Source organism: Oncorhynchus kisutch, linkage group LG5 (assembly GCF_002021735.2).
Source record: "Oncorhynchus kisutch isolate 150728-3 linkage group LG5, Okis_V2, whole genome shotgun sequence".
In the NCBI taxonomy this organism is placed as follows: Eukaryota; Metazoa; Chordata; class Actinopteri; order Salmoniformes; family Salmonidae; genus Oncorhynchus; species Oncorhynchus kisutch.
Genome location: NC_034178.2, coordinates 19,108,445 through 19,136,106, shown reverse-complemented (window position 1 = coordinate 19,136,106; position 27,662 = coordinate 19,108,445). Strand labels below are relative to the sequence as shown.

The 27,662-nt window shown below is 40.6% G+C and overlaps 1 protein-coding gene and 1 non-coding gene across 4 annotated transcripts in view; both read right to left on the bottom strand.

Annotated features, from left to right (window-relative positions):
* The window catches only part of LOC109875754 (zinc finger protein 189-like), a 73,565-nt gene extending 51,555 nt beyond the window's left edge, over positions 1-22,010 (bottom strand). The window contains exons 1-2 of one of the 3 annotated variants that reach the window (XM_020468176.2): positions 21,426-22,010; positions 14,517-15,464 (exon numbers count right to left, since the gene is read on the bottom strand). In XM_020468176.2, the coding sequence (XP_020323765.1) occupies positions 15,241-15,464; positions 21,426-21,771 (570 nt within the window). In that variant the 5' untranslated portion in view covers positions 21,772-22,010 and the 3' untranslated portion in view covers positions 14,517-15,240. Of the gene's footprint in view, positions 1-14,516; positions 17,382-21,425 lie in introns of those variants that run through there. The other 2 variants (XM_031824648.1, XM_031824649.1) reach the window with 2 other exon arrangements.
* Positions 12,866-12,947, bottom strand: trnas-cga (transfer RNA serine (anticodon CGA)). Its single transcript has one exon. It is a non-coding gene; the product is annotated as a tRNA-Ser (tRNA).
* Positions 22,011-27,662: the final 5,652 nt, after the last annotated feature.

Below are 27,662 nucleotides of genomic sequence, written 5' to 3'. Positions count from 1 at the left end.
ACCCACTCGCACCTGCCACTCCACATAAACTGAAACACAAGCCTCACTAGAGGCCTCCTCAGACAAGCCGGCAATGGGTAGATGTATGCCAAATACAAAAGAGACGGCAACACATCCATCTTTAGGACCAGGACTTTGCCCATAATAGACAAATACCTAGCCTTCCACATTGCTAGCTTCCTCTGTACCACTGCGATACGCATGTTCCAGTTTAGCGTCATGAGCCGGAGGTCTCAAAATGAACCCCGAGAATCCTCAGGGCCCCTTCACAGAGAGATAACCCCCCAGGCACATCCGTTCTACCGCGCCATCTTCCGAAAAACTTGACGGAAGACTTTGCATGGTTCAGAACTGCTCCCGACGCTCGGGTGAAATCCCCAAAGATGGCAAGGGACCTTGTCAGGCACGAGTCCTTGCACAACAGCAAGGAAGTGTCGTCGGCGTACTGCGTCATCTTAACACGCAGCCCACCGCTTCCAGGGATCAACAAGCCTTCCACCCCTGTGTCTGCCCTAATGGCAGCCCCCAGAGGCTCATGTACAGAACGAAGAGGAGAGCCGAGAGTGGGCATCCCTGCCTGACCCCAGACGAGAGGTCAAAAACGTCACCTAAGTGACTATTTACACTAACTCGACACCCCGCTCCGACATATAAAGTACGGATCCATCCTATAAACTTCTCCCCAAATCCTAATCTACCTAACACCCTGAATAGAAAAGATCTATTCACGCGATCAAAAGCTTTCGCCTGATCTAGCGCTGCTACCATTAAAGGCAGCCCTCTATCTTCAACCCAAGCGATGGAATCCCTGATCAACTGTAGGTTCCATCTTATAGAGCGGCCCTCTACCCCGCACGTCTGATCCTCGTGGACGACATAGGGAAGGGCTGTGCGCAACCGGTCTGCTAAAACCTTTGCAAGAATCTTGTAATCTACGCACAGCATGGTCAATGGCCGCCAGTTGCCAAGGTCAGTTGCTTCCCCCTTCTTATAAAGAAGTGACAGCACACCAACAGCCATTGATCCCCCCGGGACCCCCGTCTCAAGGATGGCCTTCAAGACTTCGAGAACCACTGGTCCAAGTATACCCCAAAACTTGAGGTAAAACTCAGCCGGCAGCCCATCCATCCCAGGCACCTTCCCTTTTCCCATCCTCCTAAGAGCGCTCTCAACCTCTTCTAGTGAGATCTGGGCCTCCATCACGTCTCTAATGTCCTCTGGCAACCGCCGGGACAAGTGTTCTAAAAACACGTTGCCTTCTGCTCCTGCAGCTCCCTGAGCTGCGCCTTTAGGGCTGCGAATCTCTCCCAATCGACCCGCCGAGGTTGCCTGCCTCGTACTCGAGTTCAATTAACCTTTGGATACGATCCACCTCCCTCCTTTCCCCCCTTTTTTTCCTTCTACAATATCCTATTATAAAAGCCCTTATCCTCCCCTTGACTAAATCCCACCACTCTAACACCCCCTCGCACATGGACCGGAGGCCGTCAAGCCTCCGAAAGAAACAAAAAAATGCGTCAATGAAAGCCTGCTCCTCCAGTATATCCCGATCTAACTTCCAGTACCCCCTACCGAAGAGGCAGACTGGCGACCCCACCTGCAGGAACACCCCGTCGTGATCCGTGAAGAAAACAGGCAACAGCCGCCCAGACAACTGACCCAAAGACCTGGATACAAAAATGTAGTCGAGCCTCCGCGCAACCCCCCTGGAGTTGCGCCATGTAGGACCGACCATTGCCGGAGTAGTGTGCAGGCCACCATCAACCAGACCATGGCAAGCCATTAGCCCAGAGATGGCACCTGCACTGCTATCACCGCCTACCCCTAAATCTATATTAAAGTCTCCTCCTATCACCAAGTGCCTGTTTGTAACACACAGGGGCGCCAGACAGTCCACCATCTCCCTCCTGTCTGCCGCCACCTGTGGCCCATACACCCCAATTAACCTATATCTAGCTTCTCTAAACTTAACATCTATCCCCAAAACTCTACCCTGCATTATTACAAAAGTGTTCTCTATTTTAACCTCTCTATGTCCACACAAAATCCCTACTCCTGTTGAGTGCACCCCTCCTATGCCCCAAAAAGATTCCCCCTTATCCCACTCCCTCTTAAATCTACACACATCCCCACCATCCCTCAGGTGAACCGCCTGTAAAAAACAGAAATCAAACCCCACACCCTCTAAATAACAAAAACCGACCCACAAAAATGACATTTCTTGGCGCTGCACGAGGCCAGGATATGGCCGTAGGCCATACAACTCCTGCAGAACGGGGGCTGACGTGCATAGTAGAGTGTTCCCCTGTCAGCCCCCAGGCAGAACATCGCCGGAGGATGGAGGTAGCCATCCACACTCTTCGGGGACTCCCTGAGTAACGCCTGGAACCCTCTCCTCCCGTTCCAGAAACCCAGGGAGTCCCTGAGGTACCTCGCTGAGGAGACATTGTCCATGTATCTCCCCAGAAAGGCCCTCACTTCTTCATCCTTCACGTGCGGATTGTACATGTTTACGGTGACCACCCTGAAGTTGTTCTTTGCCAGGCTGGTCACCGCATAATGGCACAGGGGTCCTTTTCTTTCCGCTTCCTTTGCCATCTTCAATACATCATCATGTTTCTCTTGCTTGTGAAACGTCACATCAAAACCCTTTTCATTTGGGTTGCCTTGAAGGCAGAGTACTTCCTTCACCTCTATCCTGAGGCATCCCATCAATATGGTCCTTCCAAAAGTTTCCCTGCCCCAAGGTTCCATCTCCTTTTCAGTCCATGAAAATCTTACAGTATTTGCTATACCAATCCCCGGAACCGACCAGGTTTGCTTGTTTGTATTCATTTTTCTTCTTCAAAAAAAAAATAAAAAAAAAATAGGCTCTCTTCAGAAAGAAGCTTCAACCTGAAATGAAAAACATCTTAAACCAAAAAGGTGGTGCAACTAAAGGTGTTGACTCTCCACATCTATCAAGACAACTGGAGCACTGGGCCAGGCACTCTTAAATAGAACCTGGACCAGCTCAGGTGAAACACCTTCCCACTAACGAGATGGACAAGCCAGCACAGGTGTAATACATCCTGACTAACAGAAATGGAAAAACCAGAAGACTAACACCTTAAGAGAATGCTTACCGCCAACAGAAAACAACTTACATTTCACATTATAATCACCTACATTTCTTCACCAATATAAACATGGGGTCTACTGGCTGTGAACAATTGAAAACAATTTTAAAAAACTTGTCTTCCTAAAACTCACTAGCTTCTAAATCTTCCGTCTTAATACTCACTAGCTTCTAGAACTCTCGTCCCCTTGGAACGAGCCCAAACAAAACTAATCTCCAATATGGAAAAACGTGCAGTCAAAGTAAATGGAAATGCACTGGATAAATACAACACAAAACTTTTTGACTGCCCACCCTTGAGACAAACAGCAACCAAGTTGTCCTGATTTCAAGAGGAAACTCCTGCGATATCAGTAGTAACTTTCCACCTCACCGCGGGGCTTCTCTCTCTTTTCAGGTTTCACTAGATAGGTATATTGTTGGATTGGGGCCCAGTCCCCAATGTCATGCTCTAGTACATTTGGGTTGGCACATCTGAGAATTAACCTTGATATTCTAAAAGCAGGGCAACAATGTCAATATAATTTTCAATGACATTTTGCTAGGTGGAATAGCATGTCCAAATCAATAACCAATGTGCAGAAACAGTTTGGGATAAATTGAAAACCTAAACATAACATGTGCAATGTACACAAATATCTGTATTTTTTACAACAAGTACCTGTATTTTTTAAAACAAGTACCTTATAAACTGCATAAGCACCAAAAAACAAGTTGTCCTCACCATGGACACAAGCACCAGAAATGCTGTTGTTTTGACATGCAGCAATAAATCACTGATATCAATTAGGGGGGAAATCAGATTGTTCGTGCTTTTGAAACTAACACAACTAAAAAAACACATGGAAATGGAAGATATATTTTACCTCACTGGTTAGAGGACAACCTGTAGAAGACAGTCAGCTACATTTTGGAGTGATGGATTTAAATTTAGGGGTCACTAAACAAAGGAACGCAACACTTATTTGTCATCACTCAATGAAATCATGTTGAAATCAATTGTGCCGAGAGGAGGGAGATGAGGTTGCAAGTCCTGTTAAAACTAACAGCTCAAAAACCATACGGAATCTGGGAGTAATGTGTACATCACTGGTTAGATGACAACTTGTATAAAACAGCTAGCTACATTTTGAAGTGTTGCATTTTGATTCAAGTGCGTCACCAATGTGGTAAGTGTAACACAGCTCTTTTTGTGTTGGTCACTTTTTGTTAAATCACATAAACAGTAACTCTTTCATTTCAGAGCCTGGATTTTTCCCAAGGCTAATATCCATAATCACGCTGAAATCAATTGAATGGGGCAAACGTTCAGGATTCTACATTGTGAAATACATTAAAATGTATTGTGAAATTATTAGCATGAATAGCATGAAATAACTCCTTCATGTATTTTCTGATGTTTGATCAGAGATCTTTTATTAGAGTATCTCTTGTATCTCTTGTCACCCTGATCACAGCTATAAGGTTTTATGAGTTTTACTCATTTAGCTGAGTAAAACTGAGTAAAACTCTTCCCACATTGATTACAGCTGTAAGATTTCTTTCCTGTGTGTGTTCTCTGGTGTTGAGTCAGATAGCCAGTTCTACCAAAATTCTTCCCACATTGAACACATCTATAAGGTTTCTCTCCTGTGTGTGTTCTCTGGGGTAGCGTTAGATGGCTAGATGTAATACATCTCTTCCCACATTGATTACAGCTGTAAGGGTTCTCTCCTGTGTGTGTTCTCTGGTGTAGATTCAGAGTGCTAGATGCAGCAAAACTCTTCCCAAATTGACCACAGCTAGAAGATTCCTCTCCTGTGTGTGTTCTCTGGTGTAGATTCAGAGTGCTAGATGCAGAAAAACTCTTCCCACATTGACCACAGCTAGAAGGTTTCTCTCCTGTGTGGATTCTCTGATGAATTTTAATGCCTGATGTGGAGGTGAATCTCTTCCCACAGTCAGAGCAGCAGTGAGTTCTCTTCCCTGTGGATCTCTGCAGGTGTTTCTTGAGGTGTTTTGATCTGGAGAGACTCTTCTCTGCCTTGTCAGCATCATGAGGTTGTTGAGGCTCCCCAGGGGATCCACGGTAGTCCTGTCTCTCTCCTGTATGAACAACAAAGTCAGACAGATGGTTAAAGGCCCACAACAGCGGTAATCCACTGTAAAAGGTGATGCCAACAGCATAGCCATGATGTTGTACAACAATTGACATCTGTAATGAATGTTAAAATTATTTGACAATTGTCTTAAATTGAGCAAGAAGTCATATTTTTTCTTGTTTTCACATTAGTAGTAACATCTAAGATTGTAGACTAGACATAAGTTATTTATGTTGTTGAAACTCTAAGCAGTGTGCCAGACGACTTTTGGTCTCCAATATAGGCCCCTTTCTGTGTTTGCTAAAATTGCGGCACGAGGGCAATGCACATGCAATTTAGTTGTAGAAACTCCTCCCAACTAATGAGGAATAAATCAGAGAGCCCTGGACAACTCTTGCTCAGAGACAAAGAATCCTCCTGCTCTCAACACATCTTAAATTAACGACTAGAATAACTCTAGGCAGCAAAACTTAAAGATATCCTCTGCCATGACTTCCAACGCAACTGACCATGACACCTCGGCTGAGGCATGCAGTCCCTTCACTGACCAGGTATGGGAAAACATCTGTTGTCAAATATTGGTTCTCGTAGTTTTTTGGAAAATAGCATGGGAAAATAGGCATAATAATGGCTTAGTAACTTGGGTTGCTCTATTCATCAATTCAATAGTGGCCATTGCTAAATTAGGGTTAACGATGGGACAAAAAATTATGCTGTCCGTTGTACCAATAATACTAATCCAGAGAATGTATACAATATTAGGAAAATATTATTTAGTCTGTCTATGCTTAGAAGCCTTAGCTGCAGCTATGACTGTAGTAAGTAAAATAGGTGCAATAGAGAAGAACGGAACAAATGGTAGAATGGAACCTATGTGCGCTACCATAATTGGAATAGACTATGTGGCGCGGATCATTGAAGCAGGCCTAGTTGGCATGCTATGTGTCCAAATAGTCAAATTAATGAGAAAATTGAAACCAAAAGATCAGTTGGACACAGCCTTAAAATCCGTCCCACTGGTCCTCTGTGTCCTATTGATCCTAAGTTGCGGAGAAGAATCCGGCTGGCCCACAAACATGCTAAAAGTTGTCTGGGGACTCTGTTTACCCATATTCTTTCCCCCCACTCCCAGCAGGACCCGGAGGATTCCTTCCAGCCCGGGCATGGGGTAAGGACAGCTACAGTCCTAATACCTTCCCCAATAGAAGGAGTGATAGGAGGGGCGGGTAGAGTGGTGGAGGTGCTAGAAGGACAAAGGTGGTGGGTAGATAAAGGGAGATTAGATTTCGTAAAGGCATACACAAATTGCGGGGGCTGCGGGTTATTAGAACCCGTACCATTGGGACCAAAATCCACCAATGGAGTAATACTAGGAGGCACAACTTATGTGTCATAACTGTTTCAGACCAGAGGCAGCGTATCGCATTAGGTGACAACATGATCCAATTGGGTTCTATGCTGGCCCAGTAACCTCGTGGGGACCAACAGGGCCAGTAACGAAAGAAGGGGACAGATGGATCAGAACGTTGGATCCAAATGGACCCCCTCTGAACCTCTGGAAAAGTGAGTCCTGGCCCAGAGGGGTCTGGAGAAAGCCAGGATACCTTACCTTGACTCTTAACCACCGGAGGGTGGCAGGGGATATAGGGATAGGTGTACTGACGTAAACGCATTGTCATAAACGGATGCCCATTGTTACGAATCCCTTTTGGCCCGACAGTCTAGGGGGGATGGTAATGAGACCCGTAACATAACTCATGCAAATTATAATTGTGACAAAGTAAAAGTGTGAACCAAATAACCACGACAACAGAAATATACCGTCAAACTCCAGGTTTATTTATAAACACACGGTAATGGGGGGGGAACAGGAAAAGGGGCTGAGCTGGACCCAAGGAAAGAAACAATAAATATACAAAAACACCCCTAAGCTAGACTAGCCTACTTTAACAACAGCTAACTAACTAACCAAAAATACAGTGGGTGGTCCGCCCAGTTCTAACTAATGTATTTAACAAAGTTCACCTACGGGTAGTGTATGCCCATGGGCGACTTGTCTTGGTTTCCCCCTTTTCCCACCAGCAACAAACAAACAAACAAACACCATAACCAAAAACAAAACTCACAGGTGATGACAAAGTGCTATGGAGGTGCTCAAACAAAAGAAAGGTTAAGACACAAAGCGAGAGTGAAACACAGAGACCTACAGACATGGCATTTACAGAGAGATTGAGCTCTAGAGCAAACAAATGATGGGGTTTTTAAACCACGGGGAAGGAACTGTGATAGGGTAGGAAATAGGAGGAGGTGTGTCTTCTGATTGATGATTGATTGGGGAGTGATGATTTTCACTTGTGAGGGGAGAAGGAGAGAAAAGAAACACACACACAGGATACACACACACACAGGATAACTGTATCCGTAACACCCATATATGTACTGGTATAAGAGTAAGGGCACTGTCATAAACGGATGCCCATATATGTACTGGTATAAGAGTAAGGGCACTGTCATAAACGGATGCCCATATATGAACTGTTGTTAATGTGTGGTAAAGCAGCTGTGTGTCCTCCAAGTTTGTAGAGGGGAGGACACTCACATGACCTTGAGTGAGGGATAAAAAGGTATATATAGAGAAACTGCCGATACTTCGGCGCTGACTTCTTGAATCTCGAATTCATTTAGACAGCCATTTCACCTCGGGCTATTTTGAGCCCAAGGTCAAATTACTTTAAAGATTCTAACTTGCTGGATACTAGGGTAAGAGTCCGTTTACCTATCGAACAGTATACGTTTGGACCGAGTGTACCGTTGTGACAAAGTCTTAATTGACAGAGAAACAATGTATCACCGGCCGGGTTGCTTGCCCCAGACACTGCGGTAGATCAACGGCAGAATTGCCACTTGCTGAGAACAGTTGGTAAATTGTTCGAATCGAATCTGTCTCCGACCGACCCAGTGACACGTGTACTGTTGTAAGAATATCTTAAGATTGAACACAGTACCTTGCCCTGGAATCACGGTTTCAGGTTATTTGACAATACTATCCAACCTGAGGGCAGGTTAGAGTACTCAGTCTAACTTGAATCTCGAAATTTAGTTGAACCAACGATTCCTCATAGGCAAGATGGATACATAAACTAAATTCTCAGAACTCTGACCGATTGAAACACCGCTCCTGATCTCGTGGGTCTCCCTGTCATCTTTTAAAGGTAATTAAGTTGAAATATTATATTTTATTAGAGATAAGTGTTATCATTGTACCAGGCATTGTAGAGCATTAAGGCATTTGCGTGTTTTTGATTAACGCTGTGTTTAACCAAGTAACAAATTGTGTATTTTGAAGTGTGTTTGATTGTAAAAGACAAAAAACAGAGTGTTTCCAAAAATAAACGGTAGCCATATTTTGTCTCGAGTAAAACGCCCTCCCAAGACAGTTAACGGCACGGGAGATAACAACTCTGACACTCCCCTCTACCGGGACACTGGAAACGGAGACCAATACTCTACGACAAAGTGAGTTACCATTAAAAGAAAAGGTGGAAGGTGTGTCCAGTAGTGATTCATTAATTGTCTTATCGATCTATCTAAGTTTTATTATCCAAGCGATACATAGCTGACGGGCAGAGTAGTGAGACTAAGTTGACTAAAGGTCTTCACACTTTAAACTAGATACATCACAGAAGGGAAATACTCAACCTGAGGGAAATCATATAGAGACTGGTAGGAAGAAGGCTTAATAACAACTCAAGGATCCATTAGTGGTGGAAAAGGAGTCTAGAGGATAAACGTGGGGTTCACACATCCCAGCTAGAGCTAGACCGTTGAGAGTGACAAGGCAAAAGACCTCTCTACGCGGACAACGTATCGATAAAGAAAGAGAGGCAGGGCTTCGCGAGCGGTCCTGGTTATACCGAGATAGCCTGAAGCATCTATAGCATTCAAGTTTCGATCCTGGTTCGATCCTGATTCACCAATTACTTTGCAGACAGAGTTCAGTGTGTCAAATCGGAGGGCATGCTGTCCGGTCCTCTGGCAGTCTCTATGGGGGTGCCACAGGGTTCAATCCTCGGGCCGACTCTTTTCTCTGTATATATCAATGATGTTGCTCTTGCTGCGGGCGATTCCCTGATCCACCTCTACGCAGACGACACCATTCTATATACTCCGGCCCGTCCTTGGACACTGTGCTATCTAACCTCCAAACGAGCTTCAATGCCATACAACACTCCTTCCGTGGCCTCCAACTGCTCTTAAACGCTAGTAAAACCAAATGCATGCTTTTCAACCGTTCGCTGCCTGCACCAGCATCACCACCCTGGATGGTTCCGACCTTGAATATGTGGACATCTATAAGTACCTAGGTGTCTGGCTAGACTGTAAACTCTCCTTCCAGACTCATATCAAACATCTCCAATCGAAAATCAAATCAAGAGTCGGCTTTCTATTCCGCAACAAAGCCAAACTTACCCTAGTAAAACTGACTATCCTACCGATCCTCGACTTCGGCGATGTCATCTACAAAATTGCTTCCAACACTCTACTCAGCAAACTGGATGTAGTTTATCACAGTGCCATCCGTTTTGTCACTAAAGCACCTTATACCACCCACCACTGCGACCTGTATGCTCTAGTCAGCTGGCCATCGCTACATATTCGTCGCCAGACCCACTGGCTCCAGGTCATCTACAAGTCCATGCTAGGTAAAGCTCTGCCTTATCTCAGTTCACTGGTCACGATGGCAACACCCACCCGTAGCACGCGCTCCAGCAGGTGTATCTCACTGATCATCCCTAAAGCCAACACCTCATTTGGCCGCCTTTCGTTCCAGTTCTCTGCTGCCTGTGACTGGAACGAATTGCAAAAATCGCTGAAGTTGGAGACTTTTATCTCCCTCACCAACTTCAAACATCTGCTATCTGAGCAGCTAACCGATCGCTGCAGCTGTACATAGTCTATCGGTAAATAGCCCACCCATTTTTACCTACCTCATCCCCATACTGTTTTTATTTATTTACTTTTCTGCTCTTTTTGCACACCTATCTCTACCTGTACTTGACCATCTGATCATTTATCACTCCAGTGTTAATCTGCAAAATTGTAATTATTCGCCTACCTCCTCATGCCTTTTGCACACAATGTATATAGACTTTTTTTCTACTGTGTTATTGACTTGTTAATTGTTTACTCCATGTGTAACTCTGTGTTGTCTGTTCACACTGCTATGCTTTATCTTGGCCAGGTCGTAGTTGCAAATGAGAACTTGTTCTCAACTAGCCTACCTGGTTAAATAAAGGCGAAATAAATCAAATTAAAAAATAAAAGTGCGAACAAATATTTTTTTGAAATGCGTAGTTATATTCCATGTGTGAGTGCCATTATACTTTTTTTTTTACCTCTTCCATCAGTTCGTATTGGTCATATTGATTACAAAGAACCCCAGTGGCCTAAGACACTGGCCTCCTATGCCATGGATTGTGAGGTTTAGTCTTTTCTGAAGTGGCTGAAAGCAGAGTTGTGCAGTGGATGCTTGCTGGGCCCATAACCCAGAGGTCAATGGATCGAAACCATCCTCTGCTAACCAGCATTTTTTAGCATTGAAGTGCGAACAAATATTTTTTTTAAATGCGTAGTTTCATTACATGTGTAAGTGCCATTATACATTTTTTTTTACCTCTTCCATCAGTTCGTATTGGTCATATTGATTACAAAGAACCCCAGTGGCCAAAGACACTGGCCTCCTAAGCCATGGATTGTTAGTTCTAGTCTTTCCTGGAGAGGCTGAAAGCAGAGTGGCGCAGCTGAAGCGTGCTGGGCCCATAACCCAGAGGTCGATGGATGGAAACCATACTCTGTTAACAAGATTTTTTTTTTAGCATTGAAGTGCGAACAAAAATTATGCGTAGTTAAATGGGCATGTGTAAGTGCCATAAAAAAATGTTTTACCTCTTCCATCAGTTTGTTTAGGTCATACTGATTACACAGACCCCAGTGGCCAAAGACACTGGCCTCCTAAGCCATGGATTGTTAGTTCTAGTCTTATCTGAAGTGGCTGAAAGCAGAGTTGTGCAGCGGAAGCGTGCTGGGCCCATAACTCAGAGGTAGATGGATCGAAACCGTTCTCTGCAAACCAGTCTGTTTTTAAAAATGAAACGCGAACAGAAATAAGAAAGCGGAATTTCATGGGCATGTGTCAGTGCCATCCATTACACATTGTTTTTACTGCTTCTATCAGTTCTATCAATACTTAATTTATACCATAAATTTGCAAATAAATTCATGAAAAATCCTACAGTGTGATTTTCCGGATTTTTTTTCTAATTTTGTCTGTCATAGTTGAAGTGTACCTATGATGAAAATTACAGGCCTCTCTCATCTTTTTAAGTGGGAGAACTTGCACAATTGGTGGCTGACTAAATACTTTTTTGCCCCACTGTATATGTCCAAGGTCTTGGCTAAATGACTCTATCATGGCATTGTCTCTAATGTCATGTCTAGGGTGATCCTACTTGCAGGTGGGTAGTTAAGGCACTTGGAAAAACTTGGCCCCTGAAGGCCAAAGCTTACATTGGGCACATTACTGGGCTGACCTAATGAGTTCAGGAGAAGAGGCTGGGACTGGGCCCCCTGATGGGGTTTCAGGATCTATTGCCAAATTTCCAAACATCGGAATCGCTTCTGTCCCACGGGTGATCCTGGTATAAGACCTCATTAGGTCTTCCATTGCCTGTGTACGTAGTAGGTGCACACAACAAGGGAAATAAGACCAAGGATCATGGTAACAGTCAGGATACTGTCCGGCACTGTCCAAGAGCGGGCATCAGACCAATCTTTTAGTCTTAAGCCAAGTCGCTATCCTGCTGTTGTGTACAGCACCCTCACGGATTTGTTGGCTTTTCAGAAACGTCACAGGCTGGTGACATGTTTCTATGATCATCTTTTGTCCGCCGACATAACTGGCAAAGTGTTTGATTGCCCAGACTGTCGACAGCAGTGCTTTTTCGCAGTCTGAGTATTGGTGTTCAGCAGGGTAGAGTGTTTTGCTCGCGCAAGCTACCACACGTTTGTCTTGGTCGTATTTTTGGTACAACCCAGCGCTAAGGCAGTGCTCTGAGAAACCGACTTCCAAAAATAATGTTTTGTCTTTGTTGAGGTATACCCGGCAGGGTGCCTTGCAAGCTGGTTTTTCAAGGAAGCCACAGCTTCGTTGTGAGTAACATCCCAAACGAAACACATTTTGTATTTATTTTTAGGGTTTAAAACCTGTTAGGGCAAGGTGAGATGTCTGCGTCTCACATAGCCTACAGGAAATGGAAATGCGCAACGCCAAATGCTAATAGTACTCGCTAAAACTCAAACTTTCATTAAAACACACATGCAGGGTACTCAATTAAAGCTACACTTGTTGTATTGTTGAGTGTAAGCATGGGATCTCACCTGAAATCTGTGGCTTGACTACAAACCTGTAACCTATGCTACTGTGGCCTATAGAGCTAGAAGGATGGATAACCAGGTGTGTAAAGGTGTGAGGTGGGATAGATGGCCTGCAGTCCTATCCAAAATGGACACCTAATCCCTATGTACTTGTGGAGATCTGAGAGGATGTGATTGGTATAAGAAACACGACTAAACTTCCACCTCCGGAGGGGTCAAAAAATATATATTTAATTTTCGGCAGGATTTGAAACTGCGCGGGAAGATCCCAATGGATTTCGAGTCCATCGCCTTAACCGCTCGGCCACGACCACTGTGACGGAAGAAAACCGGCTAGTTGGAGTGGGCCGGCAGGCATAGTTTACAGCAAATTATAATTTAATAACTGAAAGACAATATAATAATTCATTATAATGCAATAACATGAACTGTTCCCCTCATTCATTTGTTATTAAGTAGGTATTTGTTCTCATTTTCTTTGATCTTTGCTGAGCTCCAGAAGGTTTGCATTTGAGAGTGTTTATTATGAATTATTATTTCATCATCTTATTATTACTGCCAAGCAGCATGACTCCTGCGTGAGAGGCGCTAAATCCCACTGTCAGAAGTGGGATTTAAACCCACAACTCCATGAGAGACTGCAACCTGAACGCAGCGCCTTAGACAGCTCAGCCATCCTGACTACAGCACAGTAACTGGGTATCGGGTTAAAGATACCAACTCTCAAAACCTACGTTCATCTACATAAGGGTTGTTTAAATTGTATCCAATTATATTCCCAGTATTACTTTAACAAATCTCTAGTAATCGATTATACACACATACAATTCATCATATTTTCATATATTCACAGAATCCATATAAAACGTAAGAAATTCTCAGGTACTCACAACAACCATTCCATTAGCTTTTTCAAGGACTCTCCATAGACACGAAGCAGCTCTTTAAACATACTCCCAGCGAAACCCCCCCAAAATATGTTTGTTTCCTGGACACTGACCGGATCGTCAACGGTTCTCTAACCTCCCAGAGACCACAGCAAAATCAAGCCTCCCAGGAACTATAGACCTTCTGCTGCTTTCTAAAATATCATCCCGCTTCTTAGCCGAATTTCAATCATCTGATTAAGCATATTTCATATTTTACTATCAAAACGTCAGATTAAGACTAATTTCCACATTCACACAACTCTCATATCACAGTCACACAATACTATTCCCAAACATACCTAATCAATTAGTTGTTTTTCAACAATATTTTAACCTGCAGGAATATTTTCACATTTCTATGTCATGGTTAGTTCCTAGGATAATGCAACTCATACATTTACATCTTTCAATACTTCTAAAATGGGGTCCAGGTTTAACACAATTACAGGTTTAAAATAATTACAGGTTTAAAACAAGTACAGGTTTAAAATAATTACAGGTGCACCTTACTATCTTATACTATATCATAAATGGTCTTAACTACAAAACACAGATTCTAGTTCACACAGAATCTCACACAGATAGCCGACTCAGCCTCAGAACCTCCTGTTTACACCTTCAAGGTGCCCCCCTCACACAGGAATACACACTCAGAGCCTTCGAGGCTTTTCTAAAAACTCCACTTGTTTCGCTCACCTCATTCTTTTTTTTAAACTACGTTCAAGATGTGGTATCACCTCGACTCGCTGCCTCTCAGATCAAAGGTGGGTCCATCTGCTCCGTTCCCGAAGTGTGGTCTCCCCGAGACCCAAGTTTGAGGGATCCCTGGTGCACCACTTACCCATGTCGCCAGGAGCGGTCATCAAGTCAAGATTCACATCCCCATCGCCAAATGTAGTGGTTAATTTCTTTAATATAAAATGAGGAGAGACAAACTTATCACACAAGTCACAGTTATTCTTAAACTAAATCTTTATTCACTTATTAATAAGGGAGCAGGTCAATACAATGTATAATACATTTTGAAGTGTTGCATTTTGATTCAAGTGGGTCACTAATGTGGTAAGTGTAACACAACTTTTTTTTTGAGAGTCAATTTTTGTTACATCACATAAATAGTACTTTCAATTCAGAGCCTGGATTTTCCCCCTGAGGCTAATATCCATATCATGATGAAATCAATAGAACAGCGGACAAACGTTTAACCTTCTTAAAATACTCCTACTACAATGTTAAAACATTCTACATTGTGACATTATTTAATTGATATCATGAAACAACTCCTTCATGTTTGTATTTTCTGAAATTTGATCAGAGATCTTTTATCAGAGTATCTCTCGTCACAGCTACGAGATTTCTTTCCCGTGTGTGTTATCTGGTGTTGTACCAGGCTGTTTGACTGAGTAAAACTCTTCCCACATTGATTACAGGTATAGGATTTCTCTCCTGTGTGTGTTCTCTGGTGTACAGTTAGATAGCTAGATGTAACATAACTCTTCCCACATTCATCATAGCAATATGGTTTCTCTCCCATGTGTGTTCTCTGGTGTGATATTAGGTTGCTTAGCTGAGTAAAACTCTTCCCATATTGAGTACAGCTATAAGGTTTCTCTCCTGTGTGTATTCTCTGGTGTATCTTCAGATGGCTAGATGTATCAAAACTCTTCCCACATTGAGTTCAGCTAAAAGGTTTCTCTACTGTGTGGATTCTCTGATGTTTTTTAATGCCTGCTGGTGAGGTGAACCTCTTCCCACGGTCAGAGCAGCGGTGAGTTCTCTTCCCTGTGGATCTCTGTGGGTGTTTCTTGAGGTATTCTAATGTGGAGAGACTCTTCTCTGCCTGATAAGCATCATAAGGTTCTTGAGGCTCTCCAGAGGATCCACAATAGTCACGTCTCTTTCCTGTGTGAATGACAAAGTCAGACAGATGGTTGAAGGCCCACACCAGCAAGCAGAAATCCACTGTAAAAGGTGATGCCAACAGCGTAGCCATGATGTTGTACAACAATTGACGTCTGTAATGATTATTTGATATTTGTCTTAAAATGAGCAAGAAGAGTCATATTTTGTCTTGTTTTCACATTAGTACTAACATCGATGATTGTAGGCTAGAAATAAGTTATTCATGTTGTTGAAACTCTAAGCAGTGTGCCAGACGACTTTTGGTCTCCAATATGGGTCCCTTTCTGTGTTTGCTAAAATTGCGGCACAATGGTGATGCACATGCAATTTAGTTTTGGAAAAACCTCCCTGCAAATGAGGAAACCACTAGTTATGGATGTAGTATATCTTAAATGGTGAGCAAAGATGAAGTTTTTCACAATGTATTCTGAATATGAATAGGAGAAAACTTAGGGGAGTAACCTCCATTTCCAGGTTGCTTATGAGTGCATTTCACACTGCTTTGGATTATAATTGTAAGGCTCGTTTGAATGTCCTGCTTAATATAATGTTTGTGTCATCATCGCAAATCAATCCCTTTGACCTTAAAAAACATTTCAACCAGTAAAATACTCTTTGGCTAGCTTTTCCATCAGCCTGACAATGAGGGTTTGTACAGTTTGCCAAATTGGCCCATAACTTCACCTAACAACAAATATACCTATGTAATGAATGAAGAAGCACTTTGGTTGTTGTTGCATGACATACATAGTGTACTCTAGGACCCATAACAATAACATAGACCTACTGTAGGACCCTTAACTTCACCTAACAATAAATATAGGAAAATAACATTAGGGATGTTGGATCCAACATGGAGCACGACATAACTGTCTTTACCAGAGTAATGAATGAAGAAGCACTTTGGCTGTTGTTGCATGTCGTGATGTTTGTCATGTCATTGTCATTCAGAAAATGATTCCCTGGATCAGCTGATGATAGTTGAACATGTGACTGTAACTAAACAGCTACAGTATTAACAATTGTGTAATTATTGAAGAACCACATTAATGACAGTATACATTTGGGTGTTGTCAATAAAGTTAACCTCTTACAGTTACCCTCCTACTTTTTTCAATTTCCGCCTGAAGACATACCCAAATCTAACTGCCTGTAGCTCAGGTTCAGAACCAAGGATCTGCATATTCTTGATTTCATTTGAAAGAAAACATTCTGACATTTGTGTAAATGTGAATTGAATGTAGGAGAATATAACACAATAGATCTGGTTTAGATAATACATTGTATTATAAATTGTATCATCATCTTTAAAATCAACAAGACAAAACAAACATTCAGATAGGATGATGGGGACAATTTCAGTGAAAAACATAAGAGGGCAGCAGTACTTGTGCAAATTTTCAGAACGATAACTTCCAAAATGAGTCTGCTACATGACATCTATCATGAAGTTACCCAGGTGTCCCACACAAGTAGCTCAAATGTACCCAAGTTGCCAAATTGGTGAAGTTTTACATTTTGAATGGAATAACTATATACAGAATACCAAAATGGTATTCTAACACACCACCCCAAAAAATGAAAAATAAAAATACATTTACAAAATAACACTTTCAATATTTGTAAGACCCTCAGTCCTCTACACAATATTGTGCTGCTGATGCCAGGTGCCATAGCAGTCTCTTTCTGCTGTAAAGCAGAGGGTCACCAAGCATGTGGTGCAGGTGATGGGGGACTTCATTTTGCAAAGAACACAGCGACGCCTCCGTGCTGTGCGCTTTTGGCCCTGAGGCACATCCATGCCTGCAGAAATAAATTTGGGCAGATGAACACCACTTGTGGCAGGAGCTGGATGAACCAGCTTCAGTGGGGGATGGACACCTTGGCACTGGGGGCTCCCATTCGGAGTCAGTGTCACTGTGAAAGAAAATGTTCAGTTAGCATAGTTTCACATATGAGCCCTGTATCAACAGGTATAATAAACACATATACACACACATATACATACACATACATATATCTATATATATATACATACATACATACATACATACATACATACATACATACATACATACATACATACATACATACATACATACATACATACATACATACATACATACATACATACATACATACATACATACATACATACATACATACATACATACATACATACATATATATATATATATAGATATATACATATAGATATATACATACATATATACATATAGATATATACATATAGATATATACATATATATATATATATACATATATATATACAGATATATATACATATACATATATACATATATACAGATATATATACATATACATATATACATATACACATATATATATATATATACACATATATATATATACACATATACACATATATATACATATAGATATATACATATACACATATATATATATACATATATACATATACATATACACATATATATATATACATATATACATATACATATATACATATACATATATATATACACATATACATATACATATATATATACACATATACATAGAGAGAGAGAGAGAGAGAGAGAGAGAGAGAGAGAGAGAGAGAGAGAGAGAGAGAGAGAGAGAAGTGTACAGGGAACATAAGGTTGAATATATTATTATAGACCTGCTAGATCTACTGTCTCATTTATATTATGACATTTCAGCTAGATCTACTGTCTCTATTATATTACAACAGATCAGCTGTATCTACTGTCTCCATTTCACTTTGGCCATTGTTGTGGGCCTGCCCTCCCCTCAACAGCCTCAAATAGGCTATTTCATTTCACAAATATTATTTCAGATTATTAATTTCAAACAACGGCATTGGCATGAGAAAAACTTACCAGTCCAAAACTATGTCCTCTCTGTTCAAAAAAGATTCCTCCATTTGGGAATCGCTAAATGAATCGTCCTCCAACAACCTCTGTCTCGTTCTCCCGATCAATTGCTTCTAAAATTGTGTGTACATCTGTATATCTAGACTTAGATTTAGCTTTCCCTGACTTAGTCGCCATACTGATTGATATATAAACAGCTGAAGACGCGCTTTACCAAAACAACGCTGTGCGTAACATGCTTAGCTCCTTCCGGTATGAAACTTCAATAGCGAATGACCCTCTTTACGGCGGAGTTTACGACATGGGTTGGTCTTCCAACACATAAACATTACATATTGCCGTTTACCTCAGCTCATTGGCTATCTACCCAGCTAGATTTCAAGACGATCATTGGTCATTGGGTTAAAATACAGTCAATCAACGAAACAGCGGTCATATCATTGATGCAAAACAATTACTTGTTGTCTTCAAATCGGTTTCTTTCAGTCAATACACCCCACGAAATGACCCATCAGGTTTGGTTGTGTTACAAACAAACCAGTTGATTGCAATGAAACCAAACATGACTGGAAAAGTCACCAAACGTGTGTGTATTTACATCGAATGTGTCGTCGAAAATGGAATGAGACGGAATTAACGACAAGCGGTTCACAAAATTTTTCGTGTTAGGCTATAAAAATGGATTTTATCAAACAAAAGACCATTCATTGTGTAACCATAAGCATTGGGATTGTAAACAGAGGAAGATCGTCAAAGGTAAACCATTTATTTTATTGCAGTTTGTGATTTTGTTACGCCTGTGCTGGTTGAATAGCTGTTTTTTTTATGGGGCTCTATCCTCAGATAATTCACAGTAAATCCTTTTTAAAATATGGATTAGCAAGATTCTAGGCTTTCGAAACATGTGAGAGACTTGTATTTTCATGAATGTTTAATATAACTATTTATGTAGCGATCCCCGTATGTAGTGGAATTTCATTCCGCTAACGGGTTCTGTGTGCCGAGAGGTTATTAAGGTGACTCTCGGTTAGAACCATTGGATTTTGCAAACTCTGAAATGATTTAGGATTTCTGTGCCCATGAAAACAGTTTTCCCAGCGTAATATAAGGAGACACTAAATGTTATGTAGTTAGAGTGCATTTCAGAGATCTGAATACAAAAAAACTGTACTAACAGGACAATAACCTAAACCATAAGGCCAAACCTACTTTGGAGGAGCTTACCAAAATGACATTGAATGTTCCTGAGTGGCCTAGTTACAGTTTGGACTAAAATTGTCTTAAAAGTCTATAGCAAGGCTTTAAAATGGCTTTCTAGCAATGATCAACAACCAACTTGACAGAGCAGGAACGATTTTTAAAAGAATAATGAATATTCACATGAAGATCTGTCGCCTATTGGATGACGTCACGACTTCCCATCAAGCCAACTCCTTGAAGGCCTTACTATTAGAGGTCGACCAATTAATCAGAATGGCCGATTAATTCGGGTCGATTTCAGGTTTTCAAAACAATCGGAAATCAATATTTTTGGACACCTTTATTTAATCTTTAATTAACTAGGCAAGTCAGTTAAGAACACATTCTTATTTTCAATGATGGCCTAGGAACGGTGGGTTAAGTGCCTCGTTCCGGGGCAGAACGACAGATTTTCACCATGTCAGCTCGGGGGACCCAATCTTGCAACTTTACAGTTAACTAGTCCAACACAATAACAACCTGCCTCTTGTTGCACTCCACAAGGAGACTGCCTGTTACGCGAATGCAGTAAGCCAAGGTAAGTTGCTAGCTAGCATTAAACTTATCTTATAAAAAACAATCAATCATAATCACTAGTTAACTGCACATGGTTGATGATATTACTAGATATTATCTAGAGTGTCATGCGTTGCGTATAATCTGACTGAGCATACAAATATCTAAGTATCTGACTGAGCAGTGGTAGGCAGAAGCAGGCGCGTAAACATGAATTCAAACAGCACTTTTGTGCGTTTTGCCAGCAGCTCTTCGTTGTGCGTTTGTGCTTCGTTTGTTCTTAACTGACTTGCCTAGTTAAATAAAGGTAAATAAAGGTGCGTCAAGCCTTGTGCTGTTTATGTGCTGTTTAAGCCTATCAACTCCTGAGATGAGGCTGGTGTAACCAAAGTGAAATGGCTGGCTAGTTAGCGTGCGCTAATAGCGTTTCAAATGTCACTCGCTCGCTCTGAGCCTTGGAGTGGTTGTTTCCCTTGCCCTGCATGGGTAAGGCTGCTTCGATGGTGGCTGTTGTCGTTGTGTTCCTGGTTCGAGCCCAGGTAGGAGTGAGGAGAGGGACAGAAGCTATACTGTTACACTGGCAATACTAAAGTGCCTATAAGAACATCCAATAGTCAAAGGTTAATGAAATACAAATGATATAGAGAGAAATAGTTCTAGAATTCCTAAAATAACTACAACCTAAAACTTCTTACCTGGGAATATTGAAGACTCATGTTGAAAGGAACCACCAGCTTTCATATGTTCTCATGTTCTGAGCGGGGAACTGAAACGTTAGCTTTCTTACATGGCACATATTGCACTTTTACTTTCTTCTCCAACACTTTGTTTTTGCATTATTTAAACCAAATTGAACATGTTTCATTATTTATTTGAGGCTAAATTGATTTTATTGATGTATTATATTAAGTTAAAATAAGTGTTCATTCAGTATTGTTGTAATTGTCATTATTACAAATAAAATACAAAAATCGGCCGATTAATCGGTATCGGCTTTTTTGGTACTCCAATAATCGGTATCGGCGTTGAAAAATCATAAACAGTCGACCTCTACTTACTATGACATCCTCATTCCTTCTAGTTTGCAGTTGTCTAAAAAAAAAAACTATTTTGCCCAACATATTTATTTGTTTCCCTTTAGTGTATTTATACTTTACTGTATCTATATATCACTTTCAAACAAGAAAAGTTTAAAAATCACTGGAGGACATCATGAACAATTTCTACAGTACAAAAACATATTCAAGTGTAGAATGCTCTTTTAAAAGTCACACATTAGTTCAACAACTGTAGAGTTTGTGTCCCTGTTTTATAAGATAGTACTCACTGTATTTACTGGTGTTAATCAGATCTCCAGTCTTCTCTTCTTCGTCCTCCTCTAATGTGACAGTAATCTCCCCCTCTTCATCCTTCATTCCAAAAACGTCTTCATCTTCTTTCACTTCATCCTTCACTCCAAAAACGGCATCTGCCTCCTCTTCTTTCACAGTAACATCCTCCTCCTCTTTCACTCTGAAGGCGTCTTTCTCTTCTTCTTTCACGGTAACAACATCGCCCTCTACTTGTTCTTGTATTGTAACAGCCTCCTCTTCCGCCTCCTCTTTGACGAGACCCTCTTTCTTCGTCCAGCAGACCTCTTCTTTAGAAGGAGGAGAGAAGTTTAGTGAACTCATGGTCGGGGATAATTGCTAGTTAGCATTAGCGACTAGATTAGTGCAAACTTAACCAGCCAGCTAACTGACTTACAACGTGAATATTACATTAAATGGGGTAGCTAGTTGTTTCCACATAAGTATGTTTAAATCATAGTGGCAAATAAACCACGAAATTGTCCCAAAGAACTTGAATGTTCCGACTTTATTATCTGGCGAGCTACCGAGGTGGCTGCAGTTGTAGAAGAAGCGTTCCGTCCACTAGATTATACGTCCCAGTAGAAACATCGCCTGAAATACACATATCGCCATCTGTTGTCTGGAGGGAGGAAACGCAGTTGAGGAGGGAAAACATTTTTTTTTTCTTCATTGAATTATAATATTATAAAGCAGTTTAGGGAATCGTTTTTCCCTCGCCATTAAATAATAATATTATATCAACATGTACAAAGAGCAACAAGTGTTGTTTGATTAGTTCAGATTTTTTATGAGAATTCAAAACAAACTCTACATCTACTCCACATCTTTATTTCTGATTCAGTCAAATAACTAGATATCAAAATAAGCAGCTAGTTATTGATACCCTTGATAAAGGTTAGCTAAAATTACCCTATAAAATAAATACACTTAACCCACTACCAGGATATTTTAGCCCCAAACCTGGTTACCTCTCTGCTAGGAGGCTGAAACTTGGCCATAAGTGGATCTTCCAGCAAGACACATCAACATCCACAAAGAAATGGTTAATTGGGCACAAAAACATTTTCAATGGCCATCTCAGACTTCGGACTTGAACTCCATTGAAAACCTGTGGTTTGAATTGAACAGGGCAGCCCATAAGCGCAGACAAAAGAAATCAAGGACCTGGAGAGATTCTGTATGGAGGAATGGTCTACATCCCACCCAATGTGTTCTCTTATCTCATAAACAACTGCCTGGCCAGTTGAAGCTCAATTTTGGGTGCAATGTTCACGTTCCCGCACTGACTGACTGTGTGGAGGCTCATTGATTTAATGTTACTTTAGCCTTCATGCTATACTAGCAACAAAAAAAAAATGTATAGCTGTCGGCTGTATTAGCCACGACTTACCGTTCTTTGTGCAGCTTCAAAAGTCGAACAAAGTTGGAAGTTGCAATCCGTTTTTTGTTGATACAGCCTAGTCTTTATATCCGAAAATAATAATTACTTAATTACATCAAGCTTCCCAATGGTAAAACGTTTGATTTAATTACATCAAGTGTTCCAATGGTAAAACGTTTGATTTAATAAAATGTCCATAATATCTACATTAATAGTGGAATGATCATGTTTCACAATATTCCTAAACATAAAAATATATTCTCGATCTTCTATTGTGTTATTGACTGAATGTTTGTTCATGTGTAACTCTGTTGTTGTTTTTGTCGCACTGCTTTGCTTTATCTTGGCCAAGTCGCAGTTGTAAATGAAAACTTCTTCTAAACTGCCTACCTGGTTAAATAAAGGTGAATAATAATAATAATAATAATACAAAAATGTAGGAGCAGTATAAACTTTGTCGGTTCATTATATACATCTACATGATGTATTGTTACACCATGCAGGAGCAGTATAGACCTAGTCTGTTCATTATATACATCTACATTATGAATTGTTACACCATCTAGGAGCAGTATAGACCTAGTCTGTTCATTATATACATCTACATGATGTATTGTTACACCAAAAAAAAAAAGGAAAATTATATTATTTTATACTGATACAATTTCTTAGAAAAGGAGATTTTGTTTAACATGTAATTCTCAAAAGGTAGGGGTCTGAATTATTGCCTCCCATGTTTTCAATACTCCAGCACCCTCCTCTTGAGAGGATAACGACACTCAAATGTTTTATGAGATTAGAGAACACTGGGTGGGATCTTGTAGCCTAAATCCTGCCTGATGTTACTGCTGTTCGTAAAAACCATTGACATACGTTAGCCTACTGTAAGCACACACAGACAGGGTGTGTGTGTGTATGTGTTAAGGTTGGGCGATTGTGTAAAAGCCTACATCGCCCGATTGCGCCCCATAGCTTGTCTTGACTTGGGACTTGAGTGCTAAGACTTGAGACTTACTAGTGAATTGTAAAACAATGACTTAGTCCCACCTCTGGTATATACTGTATTCTAGCCTATTGTACTGTATCTGTCTATGTATTACTCATCTCATATGTATATACTGTATTCTATCCTATTCTACTACACTACATTTTACTACACTGTTGGAGCTATGAACACAACCATTTAGTTAGATATTAATACACTGTTGGAGCTATGAACACAACCATTTAGTTAGATATTACTGTTGGAGCTAGGAACACAACAATTTAGTTAGATATTACTGCGCTGTTGGAGCTAGGACCACAACCATTTAGTTAGATATTACTACACTTTTGGAGCCAATAACACAACCATTTAGTTAGATATTACTGCACTGTTCGAGCCAATAACACAACCATTTAGTTAGATATTACTGCACTGTTGGAGCCAACAACACAACCATTTAATTAGATATTACTGCACTGTTGGAGCCAATAACACAAACATTTAGTTAGATATTACTGCACTGTTCGAGCCAATAACACAACCATTTAGTTAGATATTACTGCACTGTTGGAGCCAACAACACAACCATTTAATTAGATATTACTGCACTGTTGGAGCCAATAACACAAACATTTAGTTAGATATTACTGCACTGTTGGAGCTAGGAACACAAGCATTTAGTTAGATATTACTGCACTGTTGGAGCTAGGAACACAAGCATTTAGTTAGATATTACTGTACTGTTGGAGCTAGAAACACAACCATTTAGTTAGATATTACCGTTGGAGCTAGGAACACAAGCATTTAGCTACACCTGCAATAACATCTGTATGTGACATAATATTTGATTTGATATGGTCATTTGTGTAAAATGTACTTTTCCCCACTCATCTCTTTACATTGCTGATACATATTCAGACTATGTCAAAGGCCCATCCTGGTAGATCTGAACCTAATGCAGCATGGAGTGATCAGATGACAGAAGTCACATTTAGGTGCCAGGTGTAACTGAGGTCATAGATGCTCCATATTCATTACTTTGAGTGTTTTATATAATATGACTAAATGTGTTTATTTCTGTGTTTCAGGGGCAGTCAAGAAATGGAACAGCAAGGCCACAGAACATGACATAAGCAGAGCTGTGGGAGACCACCTCAAGCCCCTGGTCGAGCCGGGGGTGATGTGTATCACTCCACCACGCCTTCAGCAGGCTGGAAAAGTGGGATTGATACTGTTTGATCCATTTGTTTGCTTTAGTTCTCAGTAGTTGAATCCGTTGACATATTGTTGATTTCAACAAATGCACTGAATTTACACTGTTTGTCATACTAAGATGGAGCAAGAATCTGTTGGACATTGGGTTAATTTATTTTGCAATGTGTTCAAACCAAGCTTTAATTATACAGCACTTTTGGATGCAACGCAATGGATGTATCTTATGGATGCAACGCAATGCATTTCACAGAAAAAAAATTAAAACATACAGAGCAAACAGAATAACAACTGAAAGACTAATGAACATTTCAAGGAAATGCCTTTGATTAACAAGAACATGATGATACAACCCAAAATATAAGCTTGTTTTACTACATTGTTTGTTGTTACATTCCCCAGCAAGAAAACCAGAAACGTCCCTTAAACAGAAGAGGGAACTAACAAAGAGTCACTGACAACAACCAAAACTAAACATGTGGGGTTTTAGGAGGGGTTCTGAATGACACTATGGGAGTGTCCACTGGAAGTTGACTAGTAACAACAACTGGGATCTAAAAGACACCCTCCATGAGACCAACAAAATCTGCCCAAGAAGAGGGAAACAAAAGAAAAACCCACTCCAAACTAAAAGAGCGTAAGTAAACCAAAAAGGTGGAGCAACTAAAGGTGTTGACTCTCCACATCTATCAAGACAACTGGAGCACTGGGCCAGACACTCTTAAATAGAACCTGGACTAGCACAGGTGAAACACCTTCCCATTAACGAGATGGATAAGCCAGCATAGGTGTAACACATACTGACAACAATATGTGCACCCAAGACACATTTCAGTTGAATGCATTCAGTTGTACAATCAATCAATCAAATGTATTTATAAAGCCCTTCTTACATCAGCTGATGTCACAGAGTGCTGTACAGAAACCCAGCCTAAAACCCTAAACAGCAAGCAACACAGGTGTAGAAGCACGTGGCTAGGAACAACTCCCTAGAAAGACAAGAACCTAGGAAGAAACCTAGAGAGGAACCAGGCTCCGAGGGGTGGCCAGCCCTCTTCTGTCTGTGCAGGGTGGAGATTATAACAGAACATGGCCAAGATGTTCATAGATGACCAGCAGGGTCAAATAATTATAATCATTGGTTGTAATGGGTGTAACAGGTCAACACCTCAGGAGAAAACGTTAGTTGGCTTTTCATAGCCAATCATTCAGAGTATCTCTACAACTTCCATTTCACATAATCATCTACAATATAAACATGGTGTCTTCACATACATTTAATTCTGTAATTGGTTACATTTTTACAATACATGTCAACAATTACAAACACATATTTCTGAATAATAATATACAATCTATAATTTTTCATGCTTTTTCTTTCCATAGAATCCTAAAACTCACTAACTTCTAGAACTCTCGTCTTCCTAAAACTCACTAGCTTCAAGCCCAAACAAAACTCAAATCAAATTGTATTAGTCACATGCGCCATATACAACACTGGACTGCTTACTTACGAGCCCCTAACCAACAGTGCAGTTTCAAAAAAATACAGAAAAGAAAAAGAGATAAAACTCATCTCCAACACGGAAAAACGTGTCAAAATAAATTGTGATCCATGGTAACACACTGGCTAAATGCAAAACACCAGTCTTTGACTGCCAACCCTTGAGATAATCAGCAACCAAGTTGTCCTTACCACACACATGTCTGATTTCAAGAGGAAACACCTGCGATACACTAGTAACTTTCCACCTTACTGCGGAGCTTCTCTCTCTTTTCAGGGTTCACTAGATAGGCATGTTGTTGGAAATAAAAACAGGGTAACAATGTCAATATAATTGTACCCAAAAATGTTAAGTTGGTTGCATGAATAACTATGATTACTAAATGTTACATAATTGTACATTTGAAATAATATGTTAATATGTATTGGCAATAATTAACTTAATGGTGAGGCATGGAATAATTAAACATGTATCTTTTGTTAGGCTAGATGTTTGAAATAAGAGGTTATTTGAGTCATGCTTCTTCAGTAGTGGAATAAAGACAATTAGCACTTGAATGTTGTCAAGAAATTCTGGGGTGATGTAAGATTGTTAATAAAATTGAATTTAGGCGTATAAGCTGCAAGTACGTTGAAATTAAGCTGTTTTCAAGTCATTCAAAAAATGACCTGAAAATACATATTTTCAACTTTCACTTTTAACTACAATGAACATATATTGGACGTCGGGCATAGTCTTATTTTCAACGTCTTTTGAATTATATTTAGCTAAATGGGAATAGTGCAATGTCAAAACACAGTTTTAACGTGTCCAAATCAATAACCAATATGCAGAAACAGTTTGGGATATATTGAAAACCTAAACATTTTGGAGTGTTTCATTGTTATTCCAGTGGGTCACCAAGGTGGTAAACTGCTAGCTACATTGTGATTCCAGTGGGTCACCAACGTGGTAAACTGCTAGCTACATTTTGATTCCAGTGGGTCACCAACGTGGTAAGTGTAACCCAACTCTTTTTTGTTAGTCACTTTTTGTTCAATCACATAAATAGTAACTCTTTCAATTCAGAGCCTGGATTGTTTCCATGAGGCTAAAATCAATTGAACAGGGGGCAAACATTTAGGGTTCT